General features: G+C 57.2%; 6 protein-coding genes across 6 annotated transcripts; 2 read left to right on the plus strand and 4 right to left on the minus strand.

The window, feature by feature from the left end:
* Nucleotides 1-504: 504 nt before the first annotated feature.
* Nucleotides 505-2770, minus strand: TRAVEDRAFT_144591 (endoplasmic reticulum protein; the record flags this gene model as incomplete). Its single annotated transcript, XM_008037661.1, has 11 exons — nt 505-726; nt 786-900; nt 956-1030; nt 1092-1266; nt 1325-1447; nt 1500-1904; nt 1956-2015; nt 2071-2194; nt 2245-2360; nt 2411-2506; nt 2560-2770. 11 exons carry the CDS (start codon nt 2765-2767, stop codon nt 574-576), a joined length of 1650 nt encoding a protein of 549 aa, XP_008035852.1. The 3' UTR covers nt 505-573.
* A 326-nt stretch (nt 2771-3096) lies between these two features.
* TRAVEDRAFT_164008 (60S ribosomal protein L2/L8) lies at nt 3097-4489 on the plus strand. Its single transcript, XM_008037662.1, has 6 exons — nt 3097-3149; nt 3352-3401; nt 3464-3579; nt 3633-4055; nt 4109-4250; nt 4309-4489. The coding sequence occupies exons 2-6, from the start codon at nt 3360-3362 to the stop codon at nt 4348-4350; spliced, it is 765 nt and encodes a 254-aa protein (XP_008035853.1). The 5' UTR covers nt 3097-3149; nt 3352-3359; the 3' UTR covers nt 4351-4489.
* Nucleotides 4490-4616: 127 nt separating this feature from the next.
* On the minus strand, nt 4617-7036 carry TRAVEDRAFT_63604 (Pentulose kinase). The gene is made up of 9 exons (XM_008037663.1): nt 6571-7036; nt 6154-6512; nt 5968-6103; nt 5813-5914; nt 5676-5760; nt 5529-5624; nt 5418-5476; nt 5044-5358; nt 4617-4977 (listed from the first exon to the last, which is right to left on the minus strand). Exons 1-9 carry the CDS (start codon nt 6997-6999, stop codon nt 4831-4833), a joined length of 1728 nt encoding a protein of 575 aa, XP_008035854.1. The 5' UTR covers nt 7000-7036; the 3' UTR covers nt 4617-4830.
* A 461-nt stretch (nt 7037-7497) lies between these two features.
* On the minus strand, nt 7498-8983 carry TRAVEDRAFT_63605 (uncharacterized protein; the record flags this gene model as incomplete). The annotated part of the gene is made up of 3 exons (XM_008037664.1): nt 7498-8423; nt 8477-8730; nt 8791-8983. The coding sequence occupies 3 exons, from the start codon at nt 8981-8983 to the stop codon at nt 7677-7679; spliced, it is 1194 nt and encodes a 397-aa protein (XP_008035855.1). The 3' UTR covers nt 7498-7676.
* An 808-nt stretch (nt 8984-9791) lies between these two features.
* TRAVEDRAFT_35560 (ribosomal protein S25) lies at nt 9792-10335 on the minus strand (the record flags this gene model as incomplete). Its single annotated transcript, XM_008036750.1, has 3 exons — nt 9792-9817; nt 9879-10167; nt 10333-10335. The coding sequence occupies 3 exons, from the start codon at nt 10333-10335 to the stop codon at nt 9792-9794; spliced, it is 318 nt and encodes a 105-aa protein (XP_008034941.1).
* Nucleotides 10336-12488: 2153 nt separating this feature from the next.
* Nucleotides 12489-14332, plus strand: TRAVEDRAFT_45010 (FAD/NAD-P-binding domain-containing protein; the record flags this gene model as incomplete). The annotated part of the gene is made up of 8 exons (XM_008036910.1): nt 12489-12514; nt 12573-12775; nt 12833-12901; nt 12965-13356; nt 13500-13673; nt 13734-13823; nt 13876-13926; nt 13982-14332. The coding sequence occupies 8 exons, from the start codon at nt 12489-12491 to the stop codon at nt 14330-14332; spliced, it is 1356 nt and encodes a 451-aa protein (XP_008035101.1).
* Nucleotides 14333-14361: the final 29 nt, after the last annotated feature.

The raw sequence follows: 14361 nt of genomic DNA on the forward strand, positions 1-14361 counted from the left end.
AGAGGGCGGCCAGCAGTGGCACAATAACAGGTGTGTCAGTGTTTGTAGCCTGTAGGGAACTCAGGATTGTACTCAGAACCCCCGCTTATACAAGTCACTTCTCGGGTCTTGTCCTCTCGGCCCTGCAACCCAGATATCTTAGTGGCCATTATAGAAGCCTTGAGTGCATCACCATCTCACTTGCTACCAAACACCATAAACACAAAACTCCACAACCGCCCATATTGGAGAACTAGCCAAACTCCAAGGCTTGTAAGGCAGATATGGAGCAGCTTGTAAACATCGGGGGCATGTTTGACCTTGCCTGGCTTACCAATGAGTCAAGACCATCCCTTCTTTCCCCCGATATAACATCTATGATACCTAGGTTGGATGGGTTCCAAAATCGGAAGGGATGGGTGCAAACAGATCAATCATAATCTAGCCAACTGGCTTTGCGCAATTGAAGCCATTGGTTCGAGCCTGACCGCCACCTCGGCGCCTATCACACAGGTCGTACCTCCCCGCCGCTCAGTGCATCTGCAATAATAATATGTAGACAATCCAATGTAAATGCAAACCCTGTATCACAGGCTAGAGCTCCTCCCTCCCAGCAGCATAGCTATTCTCTTCGGTAGAGGAGAGCGGCAAGCACAAAGCCGGTGACGTGACCTTGAACTCATACTCGCACTTCTCGGCCTCGGCAACGGACAGGACGGCGTTCTCCGTGCCGCAAGACATGAGGAGCTAAAGGTCATCATATAAGCATGGGTCGCAAACACCGTTGCAATAGATTGGCGACGCACCGTGACGCTGCGCTGAGGGCCGTTCCAGCACTTGGCGCCCTTCGTGTAGCGTTGCCTGCTGTAGTATTCCGGCGAGCCCTTCTCGACGTCGGCGTTGTTCCAGGACTCGAAGTGTCTATATCGAGCCATGAGTGGGAGAGCTATGATGGCGTCGAGCGGGCATGACGTACCCGAGACTGAACGTAGATCCACCCTTGATCGGCTTTTGACGGGCCTCGTCAAACAGACACACTTCGTAGATGTAGCTGTGGTCGGACGAGAATATCAGCGACCTTGCGCGCGTCTGAGGACAGAGGCAGCACGTACTCGCCGACTTCCTTGCTAATGCAAGTGCGGTCCAGCTTCTTCCATTCGCCTTCCGCGCCGTACCACGAGGGGTCGAAGAGACGGTTGATATCGCGCTCCTTCTCATCCTTCTCCTTGCGGGTCAGGCCCAGGCTGTGCTCGGCGTCGCTCAGAGCTTTCTGCAAACGCGACGCATCTACAAAATTCGGATCAGTCGATCGACGAGAAGGTAAGAAGTCAGCCGGCAAACTGACCAGCGGAAGTGTCGGGGGTGGCCTTGACAAGTCCGACAGACTCCAGCCAAGACACGAACTGGTCGCGAAGAGCCTCGTACTGCGGGACAAGCGCATCCGGAAGATACGCAGAGAGGTTGTAGACTAGCCGGCGAGTAAGCAAGACTGTTCAAAGACTTCAGAGCACAACACTTACGGATGGATGTCGGGGAAGCGGGCGCGCCGATATGCTTGTCGTGTTCGATGAGCAGCGCGTCGTAGTCCGTCCTGAGGAGCTCGTCGACCTGGTGCTCAACCTGGAGCTCACTCCACAAGCCGTCGTCGTTCTCTTCCTCCTCGTCCTGGCTGGCTTCCTCGTCGGAGCCCTCCTCCTCGGCATTCTCGTCGTCCTTCCCGACGTCGTTGATGTGCGGCAGACCGGCGAGGTGTTCCCAGCCGCGAACGGCTTCGAGAACGGCCATGTCCTGGTAGTTGGGGTTGTAGCCGGTACGGAGGCTGTCGAGAATGTCGCCGAGGGACTGCTCCCGCTCAAGGTGTTTCTGATATTGGCGTTGGAGAGACTTCAGGGCAGTGACGTGCGTCATGAGGGACTGGTATAGTGCTGGTATATAGTTTAGCATGACTGACGGAAGTTTTAAACGTCGTAACTCACGCGACTGTTTCCTCTCCTCAAGCGCCGCGGCGGAAAGGGACTCAGTCCTCTCTACAAGGTCTGGAAAACATTATTGTAAGTCGACAATGCTGGGCGAGTTCACCGTATGCATTACCCTTGAGACGCGCAACCTCTTTCTCACGGACAGCGATCTCCTGCTCGGTCTGTTCAAGTTCCTGTTCGAGGCGCTTCTTCTCCTTCTGGGCAAACGCAACGTATGTCGAGCGGATCTTGGAGCCCTGTAACAAGCGTCAGACTCCATGGGGGAGACAGGGCTAGCAACACTCACAGTCTTGCGAAGCTTCTGCTCTGCCCTGACGCGTTCCCGGTACGCCTGCCCGATCTCTTTACACGCGTTCTTGCAGACCCCAGGAGCCTCGTCCGAGCCATCACAGCACTCAGGTTCTGAAATGGAAGTCAACATCTCACTCTACAAGTAGAGAACGTATACGTACCACAGAGACCATCGCCCACTCGTGTACTGGATATATATGAGCCTATGTGCCCTTCGTTCACACAGTAGAAGCGCGAGTTTGGACATGCGCTAGTGCCTGCATGATATTGCTTAGGACACACCATTCACATACTATACTCTTCAACTAACCAGGTTCGTCGCTACCATCCGCGCAGTCGCAGAAGTCGTCGTTCACCGCGGACCAGTCGATTGTCTTTGAACCATCCAAACATTCCCAGACATCACTTGAGGCCTGGGCGGGGTCATAGCGAGCAATCAAGTCCGGAGAGACCCCACGCAGCGGCTCACTGCCAGCGAGAGCATGGAGAGGGAGCAGCAAGAGCAGCCAGGGGAGCATGAGGGCCAGTTGTGAAGTGCTGCTACGTGGAAGCGCGTTCACTTGAAGCTACATCATTGTCACGTGATGGGAAGACATGGAATTCCCAGCCAACCGCGTAACTCGGCGACATGCAGGCCACCCAGGCATAGCGCTATAGTCGGCTTGCATTTGCGGCGTTGTTATCAATTCTATGAGGATCCTACTAATTGTCAGAGCTGGGTCTGCATAGAGATTTCATGAGGAAGGACGCAGGACGGAGCGCCAAGAAGGTGAAGAAGCGCCAGTTCGAAGCCGTAAGCGCTCATCCTTTCAGTCACCGCTCGGCAATTCGCGGCTGCCAGACTGGGATTTCATCGACTGCCCGCCAACGCCCTCGACAACACCGTTGACCAACAAGACTGTGAGTATGCCCCTCTGTGTTCTCGTCAAGGCTCTCGGACGGCCCTCTGCATGTTGCTGGACGGATTCAGCGCGAAATTGCGGTCGGAAACGGTGCACTTTTGGTTGGATGCACTCGGCGACATCTGGATGCACCCCTCCTCGATTCTTCGCGCTACCTTCGTCTGCTCTGGAATAGCCCGCTTACGCCCGTCCTTCTACAGAATCAACCATGGGTAGGGTCATTCGGGCACAAAGGCGGTCGCACGCTATCGTACGTTCCCTTCTCTCAGCATGGTGGACATTATATTGAAGCTTGGCCCTGCGTTCGAATAGTTCAAATCGCACACCCACCACAACAAGTCCCCCGCCCAGTTCCGCCCCCTCGACTTCGCGGAGCGCAATGGCTACGTCAAGGGCATCGTAAAGGAGATCATTCACGACGCTGGTCGGTGCGTAGGACTTGCTGCGAAATAACGTTGAACGCGTGCTAAACGGCATGCAGTGGTGCTCCCCTTGCCCGTGTCGTCTTCCGGGACCCCTACCGCTACAAGCTCCGCAAGGAGACCTTCATTGCGACTGAGGGCCTCCACACTGGCGCCTTCGTCTACTGTGGAAAGAAGGCCCAGCTCGCGGTTGGCAACGTCATCCCCGTGGCCCAGCTCCCCGAGGGTACGATTGTCTGCAACGTCGAGGAGAAGGCTGGTGACCGCGGTGCGCTCGCCCGTACCTCCGGCAACTACGCCACCGTCATTGGTCACTCCCCCGAGGAGAACAAGACCCGTATCCGTCTTCCCTCTGGCTCGAAGAAGACCGTCTCCGGCAGCTGCCGTGCTACCGTCGGCATTGTTGCGGGTGGTGGACGTATCGACAAACCCCTGCTCAAGGCTGGTCGTGCGTTCCATAAGTACAAGGCCAAGCGTTACAAGTACGTTATTCGCGCTGTTATGTCATCCTACCATCCACTGACCTTCATTGTAGCTGGCCCCGTACTCGTGGTGTGGCTATGAACCCCGTCGACCATCCTCACGGTGGTGGTAACCACCAACATATCGGTAAGGCGTCGACGATCGCTCGCTCTGCCGTCCCCGGTCAGAAAGTCGGTCTCATCGCTGCGCGTCGGGTACGTCTTCTTGTTGCCTTCGTAACGATATTTGCCCTGATATATCGGCGTCGATTAGACTGGTCTTCTGCGCGGTACGGTCAAGGTCAAGGACGTCTAGGGGGCTTGACGTTGGAGACTTCCGCGATGTTGTTTTTATGCTCTACCCACTTGCACGATGTTACAAAAGCTCTGTATGCAGTCCATTGCATATGCACCATGACCATGACCTTGTACACACACTCGAGAAGCTTGCTGCGTCCTCTATTCCTCTAGAGCCGAGGTCCGCGAGATCGTTCAAAGGTCAGAAATCGCTGGTTCCTTGTTTCCGCTCGAGAAGTGTCAACCAACACAACGCGAAAAGTCTTGGAGTAGGTAGACTGCAGAGGTCATCAGCAGTCAGCTCCCGTTGTCGTTCGGGGGCTACGAGCGAACGTGAAATGGGGACGCATCGGACAGCGCGACCTCGTCCCGAGCTACACCTTCGATGTGGACGCGCCGCGTGGATTTCCAAAGCGCTAGATTGTTGTTACATGCTGCTTCTATGTCTTGCTCTATACAAGCGTCCTTTGTGATTAGCTTTTGTACATCACGCACCCCTTCATCGGGCAGCCTCCTCCATATCCTTGCGCCAGCGCCGCTGAATGTCGATCGCCTCGCGGAAGATCTTGTACTTCGCCTCAAGCAGCTTGTGCTCCTTCGGGCTCGCAGCCGGCTCAACCATATCACCCGGCGGCGTCATCTCGACCTGTCGCAGCCGCAGCCGTCAGCACCCTCCTCTGCAGCCCCTTGACGCAGTCCAGAAATGACGCACCATGATCTCCCACAGCGCCTGGCCGCGCTGATCCTTGCCGAGGGCCTTCCCCTGCGCCTCTGCGGCGAACCTGCCGAGCATCGCTGCGCCCAGCACGACCGCTGCGCCGCTGCTCTGCGGGAGCACGACGGGCATGCTGCAGGTGTTGGCGAAGAGCTGCATGAGCATCGTGTTCTTCGCCTGCCCGCCGGACATGTAGATCGAGCGGATAGCGTGGCCCTTGTCGTTCATCTGGTCGACGATGTGCCGCGTCTGGAGCGCGATCGCCTCAAGCGTCACGTTGAACTTGCGCGCGAGGTCGCCGAGGTTGGAGTCCTGACATGCGGCGGTGAGCGACTGCGTTTGCCAGACAGAAATTATGGTCCGAGGCTTACGAGCGTGAGACCGACGATAGAGCCGCGCATACGAGGATCCGCTAGTGGGGAACGGTTTCCTGTGATGATAGACTTAGCACGTCGCAGAGGGCGCCGTTGCACGTATCTTACCGTGCAGGTCGGGGTAGAAGTGGACATCCTTCGTGAGCTCCGTCAAGTTCTCTGCGCCTTCTTCTTTTTGCAGCTTCTCGAGTTCGTTATGCAGGACTGCGAGAACAGTTTAGTGGAAAGGGCAATTGGCGCGATGACTTGACAAACCTTCGTGGATATTCGTCTTCTGTTGTTCCGCCAGTTCCTTCAATCTAGGGTATGCTGGATGCGTCGTGATCATGAAGTCAATAAGCTGAGGGAAACGGTCAGCCGTCAGATCTCGACGTCAATAGTAATAAACCTACCTGACCGGTCGATGACTGCCCGCCCTCGTTCATCCACCACCCTGGGAAGACAACGTCCTTGTACGGTCCCCACACGCCATTCACGAAGACACCCTCGGGGCTCTGGAAAGAACATGAGCTGAGAAGCTATCCGTCAATACGTCTATGAAGCATACCTGCACAATATGGCATGTGCTCGTGCCGGCAACGGCGGCCAATCGATGCCTCGATTCGTCAAGCGAAGGAATCACATCCGACAGCTTGCCCTTGACCTTGTACCGTGCGGCAACCGTGCCAAGCCACCCTGCGTAGCTAAAACGACGTGAGCAGCGGGCTTCTAGGGGAACGCGCGTAAGACTTACGCATCGATAACACCGCTGCCAATGGGCGTGCCCTCCAGCAAGCCCGTCTCTTCTGCCGCCTTCTTCGAGAGCCCGTTCCCGATGGGCATTCCGGCGGTGAGGACCTCCTCGCGGCCCAGCTGCTCGAAGTTGTTCTCAACGAACTCTCCCAGCCCGATCTTCTGGAAGAACTCGGGCTGCCAGCCGTTCTTCGTTGGGACGTAAGAGCACTTGCACGCGACGGAGCAGCAGGAGCGGCGGTTGAACCCCGTGGCGCGGTACGTGAGGAAGTCGGGGAGGTCGAAGAACTGGCAGCGCTTGAAGAACTCGGGCTTCATGTTCCGCTTCAGCCAAAGCGTCTTGGGGATCTCCATCTCGAGCTAGATAACATAGCAGTTAGCAATAGCAGAGAAATCTAGACGCGTGCGGAGGACATACACTCATGGTACCGCCGACATAGTCGAGCACGACGGAGCCGGTGCTGTTGATCAGCTCGGCCTCCTTTTCTGCGCGGTGGTCCGCCCACAGGATGATGTTGCGATCGCCATTCTGGCCGAGCTGATCACCCTTGGTCACGACCACAGGCTCGCCGTTCGTGTCGGAGACGGCGAGCGAGCACGTCGCGTCAAAGCCGATGCCCTTCACTTCAGATGGGGAGACCTTGGCCTCCTGAAGGCATGTCTTGATGGACTTGCACATGCCCGCCCATATGTTGTTCGTCGACTGCTCGAAGATGCGGTGATCCTCGGGATCGCGCCAAGTAATGGTCTCCTCTGTATGAGTCGCGACGAGGGTGCCATCGTGCTTGACAAGACCTGCGCGAACAGAGCCTGTTCCGACGTCGACGCCGATGTAGTATGCAGACATGATAGTTGTTAGGAGTGCGCGGGAAGAGGGGGCTGGGGTCGAACGGACTGACCTCGAGACTGCTCTGGAGAGTTTAAGAGCACTTATCCGGGCCGACTCCGGGGCCCCGCTCCTCCCCCACGTCACGCTTCCCGGAACTTCCCTTTCCCTACCCCAGATGCCGGGAGTTTCAGGCAAGGTGCGGAAGCCCCCAAGTGCTATAGTCAGGGTATAGTCTGACCAAAAGGCTGAAAAGGATGCGATAGCCTGAAAAAAGGCCAGCAAGGATGCGATAGCTTAACGCCGGTTGTGGCTATCGCATGGCTGTAGTGGCATGTCCGAGGTTTTGGTCTTTGTCTGCCGTGTAGGAGTCCTGTCTGTGTGCATCTCTCAGTATCGTGTGCACAAACTTCTCGTGTTTCTTTTTAGCTCGCAGCGTTTAGGGTGCTCGTTGGAACATGAAGGTGTCGCAGTACCACGCAGGATATGACAGTTGAGAAGCCTCTCGCAGAGGCTGCAGTTACATTGAGAAAATGCGAGGAGACTGTGGGCGCCGTATCAGACGGCTGCCCGATGGCGATGGTACACTACTGTTACAACATTACATACATCCGAGAGAGGCGGTTAACGGAAGAGGGAAGTACACTACTATAACAACAAAAGTCCCAGATAATTGAAAAATAGCAATCCGCAACGACTCAGCGTTGCTTGTAGAAACCGAGGGGATCGTGGTCTGCAAGCTTGTGGCGGCGCCACGGCGAGCGCGACTCGCGCGAGCCCACCGTGTGCTCGTGCTGCGGCCGCTCGTACCGTGCGGTCGGTGGCGAGAACGGCTCGAACCGCGGCGAGGAGGTGCGCGGGCCATACGGACTCGGCCGCGTGCTCCGAGGTGTCGGCGCCGCAGCATACCACCGCGCGCGCGCTTCCATCTGACGGTCGTGCTGCAGCAGCCCGCGCTCGCGCGGCGTGGGGTACGGCTGCGCCGCCACGTACGGGTTCGAGGTGTACGAGTGCTCGCGCGAGTGGGAGTGGGAGTAGCGCTTCGCGCCGCGGTACGGGTGCGCGTCTGGGGGCGTGATGACCGGGGGTGAGGAGTCGTTCGAGCTCGGGGAGTCGGGGTACTGCAGGTCCGGGAGGTAGCACGGCGCGGTGGGGTCGAACGGCGGCTCCGCGACGGGCGTGTGGATGTGCGAGTGCATCGTGTAGTGGTGCTCCTTGATTTCGCGCCGGGTGAAGACGGTGCCGTTGGGCGGGGTCGAGTCCGCGCAGCGGCGCACCGCGCGCCGGAGGCCGTCGTAGTGCGCGAGCAGGTCCTCTTCGTTGATGCGCATCTCGAAGTTGAGCAGCGCGAGGAACTCGCGCTCCATGCGGTTGATGTCCGCCTTGGTGAACATGGCCGATGCGCTCGCCCAGCGCGACGCGCCGATGTGGTGGTCGACAATGTACTGCACAAAGAGTTAGCAGGTGGCGCACGAGGCGAAAGGTGGATGTGGCGTACCTTTTGCGCGGTGACCAGCGCGCCGATCGCGATGCGTTCGCAAACCCAGTCCTCGACGTCGATCTGCAGGTGTGGCCGGACACGCTCGAGGTAGACGAGGGTGGCGAGGATCGCGGGCATGGTGATGCCGCCGAACTCGATCAAGGCGCGGACGGCGGTGGTGAGTCGCAGACCCTTGAGCTGAAGCGCCACCCTGGCGGTGGGCCCGATCATGGCGCTCGCGACCGTGAGGACGATGGTGTCGAGGAGGTAGTCTGCGCACCACGGGAGGTAAGACTCGACTGCGCCACACGCAAGGTGGGGAGCGGACATACCAAAGACGCCATACTCGATCTTCATGTGGATCATCTCGACGATGCGCCTGTCGTGTGTGGCGGGATCGACCTGGCTAGCTAGGTCGATGCTGCGAGGGGGGCCGGGGGCGGGGGCAGTGGTCGCAGCGGGATACATGGAGGTAGAGGCAGAGGCGCGGGTGGTGATGGTGGAGGTGGAGGTCGAGAAGACCATTGTGTAAGGATGCATGCAGGTCTGGAGGTTAAGTAGGTGGATAGCCGGTTATCCAGAAGCCAAAGTGCGGTAGCTGCAGACTGCGGACGCCGTGGAGGATAACGTGGGTGTGCTGTGGCGGTAATGGCATGCTGCGAGGGTGGCTAGGCTTATATGTGGCCGGGGGCAGGGGTGGTCAAAGCGAGCTTGCAGCGCTTTGCCGGGCACAAGCACGACCTCCTTCCATAGCGGTCGCGAAGGCACACAGGTCCGGGCGCGTGCGTGGTCCCAGTCCAAGCGGCCGTTGATGTGCGGATTGTTCTCGTCCGCGTGTAGGGCGGCGCACGGAGTGGCGTGGCAGGACAAAGCTAGCGCCAGCCTTGCGACGGGGTTCTGTTGGCAGGACATGAAGGACGTCGCGTTCCAGGGGTCGAACAGCATGGCCTTTGTCCAGCAGCAGGCCGGACCAAGCGCCATCGGGCCCATATCTGCGCGCCTCCCGGGAGCGCCCGCAGATGCTGTGCCCGTATTATTCTCTGTCGACCACGCGCACAAAAGGACCCTTCCTGAGCTCCCGCGGACCAACAAGTCAGCGCAGCATCTCAACAAGAAGGGCAGGAATCGAATACCGGCGTATCACTTATCAGCCAGCTGATGTAGGATAACGCGGTTTTGCGAGTTCGGACGGGATGAGAGTTCGATCGTACAAATGGACCTTGTCCATTAAGCACACGGGTGATAGCTTGGGCATGTCAAGGCATGTTTTGTGGTAGTGGATACATATGCGTGCATGCGATAGAGAGCAGATATCAAGGAAGATGCGTGAGGTTTAATCAGAACCACCCGTTGCCCGCGCTGCGAGACGACAAAAGCATCAGCCTCACGCCTCTACATCCACAAAGACAGAGATACGCACTGTAGATCAGCTGGCCGCTGTGGTGCACAATGCGCTTGATCGTCCCCTCCTTCTCCAAGTGCCGGATGGCCACGCGTGCCAGGGAGCCGTTGATTTTCAGACGCTCGATGAGGATGGACTGGCTGATGAAGCGGAAGGTCGGGACCTCCTTGATGATGCGGTCGAAGGTAGGCTTGTCGAGGACGACGGCGTGCTGTGCCTTGTCCTTAACCTTGCCCTTGGACCACTTCTTCTTCTTTGCGGCCTTGCCGCCGCTTGACGACGTGGGTGCTGCTGCCTTAGCCTTGGCCTAGGAGGAGAGGGGTATGGTCAATGCACGTCCAGCGTCATCCGGAGCACCCGCGAGCCATCCATGCATAACGAACGCCTCGGCGCCGCTAGAAACGGCTGCCAGGGCTCGATAGCATGCTAGCAGGGCGGTCTATCGACTCTGTGGACTGGCAGCGGTACTCACCATGGTCTTGACGGCCGTACGTTGAGTGCTGGGAGCGTCGGTCTCTGCAATCTCTCAATGCTAGGGCGTGCGGCCAATGCCGAGCGGTCTCTGAAAATGAGCGCCCATCAAGCGTCTACGCGTGGCGCGTGGATCAATTGAGCCGAGCCTCAGCTTGTCCTCTCTCTTGCCTTGCCCTTGCTCACATAGCGGCTGTTCTTCCTACCTGTGCTTGAGCTGGTCTCTAGGTACTGCGTATAAGTGGGCCAAATCCTTGTCGACTCTTCTAGGTGTTTTTGGCGTACGGCGACATGCAAAGCGCGATACTTGCACTCGACCTTAAAGTGGATGGTCGAGTTCGCCAGGAGGCAGAGGGCTGAAGCTGAAGATCACCATGCATCTTTGTGTTCTCGTACCAGCCAATACTATGAAGGAGCTCACGTGCCATAGTTTCATTGGTCATATACGAAGGCTAAGGCGAAGTCCTTCTTCCCCCACATTGTCCGTGCAGTCGGCAGTAAGTAAGCGGTCGTCGTGCTGAGCTAGTACGGTGGATACTTACGCGGACGGACAGCATTAGAACCTCCACTGCAAGCTGCGAAACTCGACGCATCCAAGAGAGGCGTGTACTTCTAGGATCACAGAATCCAGACCAGCCGTAAGCACTTCGGATCCCAAGCCTGTATAGCCGTATCGTATATCGGAGCAGTCTCAATGTCTACGCTATCAACCCATCTGTCTGCAGTACAAGCGTGCATGTTTGCTCTCTGACATGGACAAGCTTGCGTAGACCACTCCGCAGCGAATATTTCAGTGAGCAATGTGCTAATAGACCTTGGCAAATACTATACCGACTTATGTCAATTTACAGGCTCGGTGTAGTGTTGGGATGCCCCCGTAGCGACCCCTCCGTCTATCGTGATGACCAAAATCAAAAATTTTACCGAACTACGTCGTCCGCGTGAGAGTCGCAGCGGTCATGCGCGTTTGCGCCGTTCTTCTTCCTGCCATTGCTTCGAAATTCCATCGACTTTGGCTGTTGCAGTTGGTGCTATCTCCGCCCCAGGTCCACGCAGGAGGATTGCCAGTCGGCTCTGCGGCTGTTCCTGGAGAAGATCTCCGGGACGTCCCAGCGGTAGCAATACTCCGAGTATTTGATTGTGTTAGCGAACGGCCGTGTGCGGAAATGCTACATAGTACAGTAGTGCAGGTATCTAACAAATATTAGCGCGTGCGTGGCTGTGGACTAGGAATCGCGGGGCCCGGGCATTCAACGCTTTCGGCTTGGGCTTCCTTTGAAGTTCGCCATGTCTTCAACGTTCGCAGAGCCAGAGGCGTAGGGCCGCCGCTGGGCACGTAATAGGTACGCTGTTACGTCTCTAGGAGGAGAGCTTGGACTGACAACCGCGACCATCCGAAAAAAGCGGCACTAGGCTTCAAAAATTACGCACACGGCTCCGACGGATCGTTCGCTTGTGTACAGAAGTATGCAGCGGACAACCTGCTGTGCTGATCTCACGCTGAGCTCCGAAAATCCTGACGCGGATCGCAAACTGCGCATGCGACTGCATCGGCTCACCCCCATCAGTCGTACAAGCCGACGTCCACGGACGGGCCGACTCACCACAAGCACCGCTAAAGCTTCCGAGTTTGTATACTGCAGGTGCCAGCTCTGTTTCTGTACCTTCGTTGCGTTTCGGACTGCGAGTAGGATTGGCGGAGCCCTACTAGTAGCATTGGTGGTAGGGCGATGTCAACAACTCATCGGTGAGTAGTTGTGCTAAACAGACTGCACTCGCAAACCTCATTCTGGACCTGGCCGTCTAGGTATTCTATAGCATCCAGATGCCCTCTTTAGTTATTGCTGACCAAAATCAAGCTTCTTCGCCCGACTGCGTCGTCCGCGTGGGAGCTGCAGCAGTCATGCGCATCGGTGCCATGCTTCGGTCAACTCACTGCTTGGAAATCCTTCCAACAACGGCCGTCGCAGTCGTTGCTATCTCCGCCGGGGGACTTCGGAAGTGCTCTGTGTCCCAGATTATCGGCAGTCTCTCCTCTCTATGTTCGCAGCCACGGGCTGCGTTTCTCCTGCTATATATACCACCGACGCGTCGGTAGTATTGGCATCACCCGCCCTTCTTCCACTGGCAATACTCTTGCGAACCACACCAGACGGCATGCTGAGATTCACTGTAGCTATCGCGTACGTCCTGCTACGTCTCTTTTGTGTCCGGGGAACTGATGCGCAGACTCTCTTGTAGTGGTGGAGGACTATGCGGCCTACTGCTCGCCCTCGCACTGGAGAAATACGCGCCGGACGTCGACTACCAGATCTATGAGGCTGCCGCTGAGCTGACGACGGCTGGAGCCGGGATCGGATTCCAGCCACGGACGCTGTTCGTCCTTCGAGAACTCGGGCTTGAGCCGGCGTTGCTGAAGATCTCTGGGAACGGCGAGAAGGACCGTACGTAATCAGATCTGCTATGCCCACCTTCTCGGTCTCATTCATGCATTACTCTAGGTTTGAACATCCTTTATCGGAAGTCGGACCAGAAGGAGGGATTTACCTTCAACGACTCGGAGACTGACGGTACGGATGACATTTGGGCTTGGACCGAGAGACGGTTGCTAAATGATGCTCTTGCCTCCGCAGAGATACAGTGGACGGTCCATCGCGGAGAGCTTCAAAAGCTCTTCCTCGACCACATCCGCCACCCAGAGCGCATCCACCTGGGCAAGCGTCTCGTGTCCTACACTCAATCCAAAGGTCCCAATGGCCGGGTGACGCTGCACTTCCAGGACGGGAGCACGGCAGTGTGTGATGTCATGCTGGGTGCAGACGGTGTCAAGTCCCAAGCGCGCGCAGCGATGTATACGCAGCTTGCGGACGCTGCGAAGAAAGCTGGACGGGCTGAAGAGGCCACTTCCCTGAGGTTGCACATAAACGCCGTCTTCTCCGGCTTCTCAGCGTACCGCGGCCTCCTCGAACGCGAGCCGATTGCCGATGGGGAGGCGAAACCTCTTAACATGTCGGCGATAATGATCGTGAGTTGGACTGTAACACTTGACGCCATGCGACGTTACTGAGCATTGGAGTATGTGTAGTATTGCGGCAAGAACAAGGCTCGTCGCACCTATTTCTTGGACTGATATGGGGCCTGGTGTTGATACCATCTTCATACGTGCAGAACATTGTCGCGTATCCGATCTCCCAAGGCCGCATACTCAATGTCGCTGCACTCGTTATGGATCGCGAGCTGGAGGGCACCCTCCATGAGGGTCCGTGGACCACTGATGTGTCACAAGAGGAGGTCCGCAGGGAGTATGTTGGATGGGAACCTGAAGTGGACGATTTCGTGCAGGTATGCCGCTGTGCAGTGTCACCTTCTCCCCTGGTATCGCTGACGTAGAGATGTGTATAGAAAATGGGCAGATGGAACAAATGGGCTATCAACGTGGTCAAGGACCTGCCCACATTCGTCGACGGGCGGGTTGCCTTGCTGGGTGATGCGGTAACTATCTATAGTTGCGCTTCTATGTGCGGCTGCTGATGCGACGCGGCAGGCCCATAGCATGACTCCTTTCCAAGGTGCAGGTGCAGGACAAGGGTTCGAGGTAAGGTCGTGATTTGGCAAGTCTTGGAACGATGTCTGACAGAATTACTGCATAGGATACCCTGATGCTCGGCATGCTTCTCGGCCAGGCAACCGTCACCAAAGCCAGCATCCCTGCCACTCTGAAGATCTACGACCAGTTTAGGCGACCCGTGGCGCAGAAAGTCGCGGCGGTCTCGTTGGAAAGCGGACACATGCACACGCTCACGTATCCCGAACTCGATGCAGAAATCTCTGCGGGTCGTGCAAGCCTAACAGAGTCGGAGTATTTGGCGAGGATCGTGGAGAATATAGAGCGGCTCAAGCAGTGGCGACAGGGCACCGACGTCATGGAGGACTGTCTGTCGGCTCTGCGGCTGCTCCAGCACACGATCCCAGGCGAAGCCACGACAGAGGCTAAACTCTAGGTGGCTTTTTGTCGCAGTGTTTGCCATGG

The sequence above is a fragment of the Trametes versicolor genome (genome assembly GCF_000271585.1).
Source record: "Trametes versicolor FP-101664 SS1 unplaced genomic scaffold TRAVEscaffold_3, whole genome shotgun sequence".
Classification (NCBI taxonomy): Eukaryota; Fungi; Basidiomycota; class Agaricomycetes; order Polyporales; family Polyporaceae; genus Trametes; species Trametes versicolor.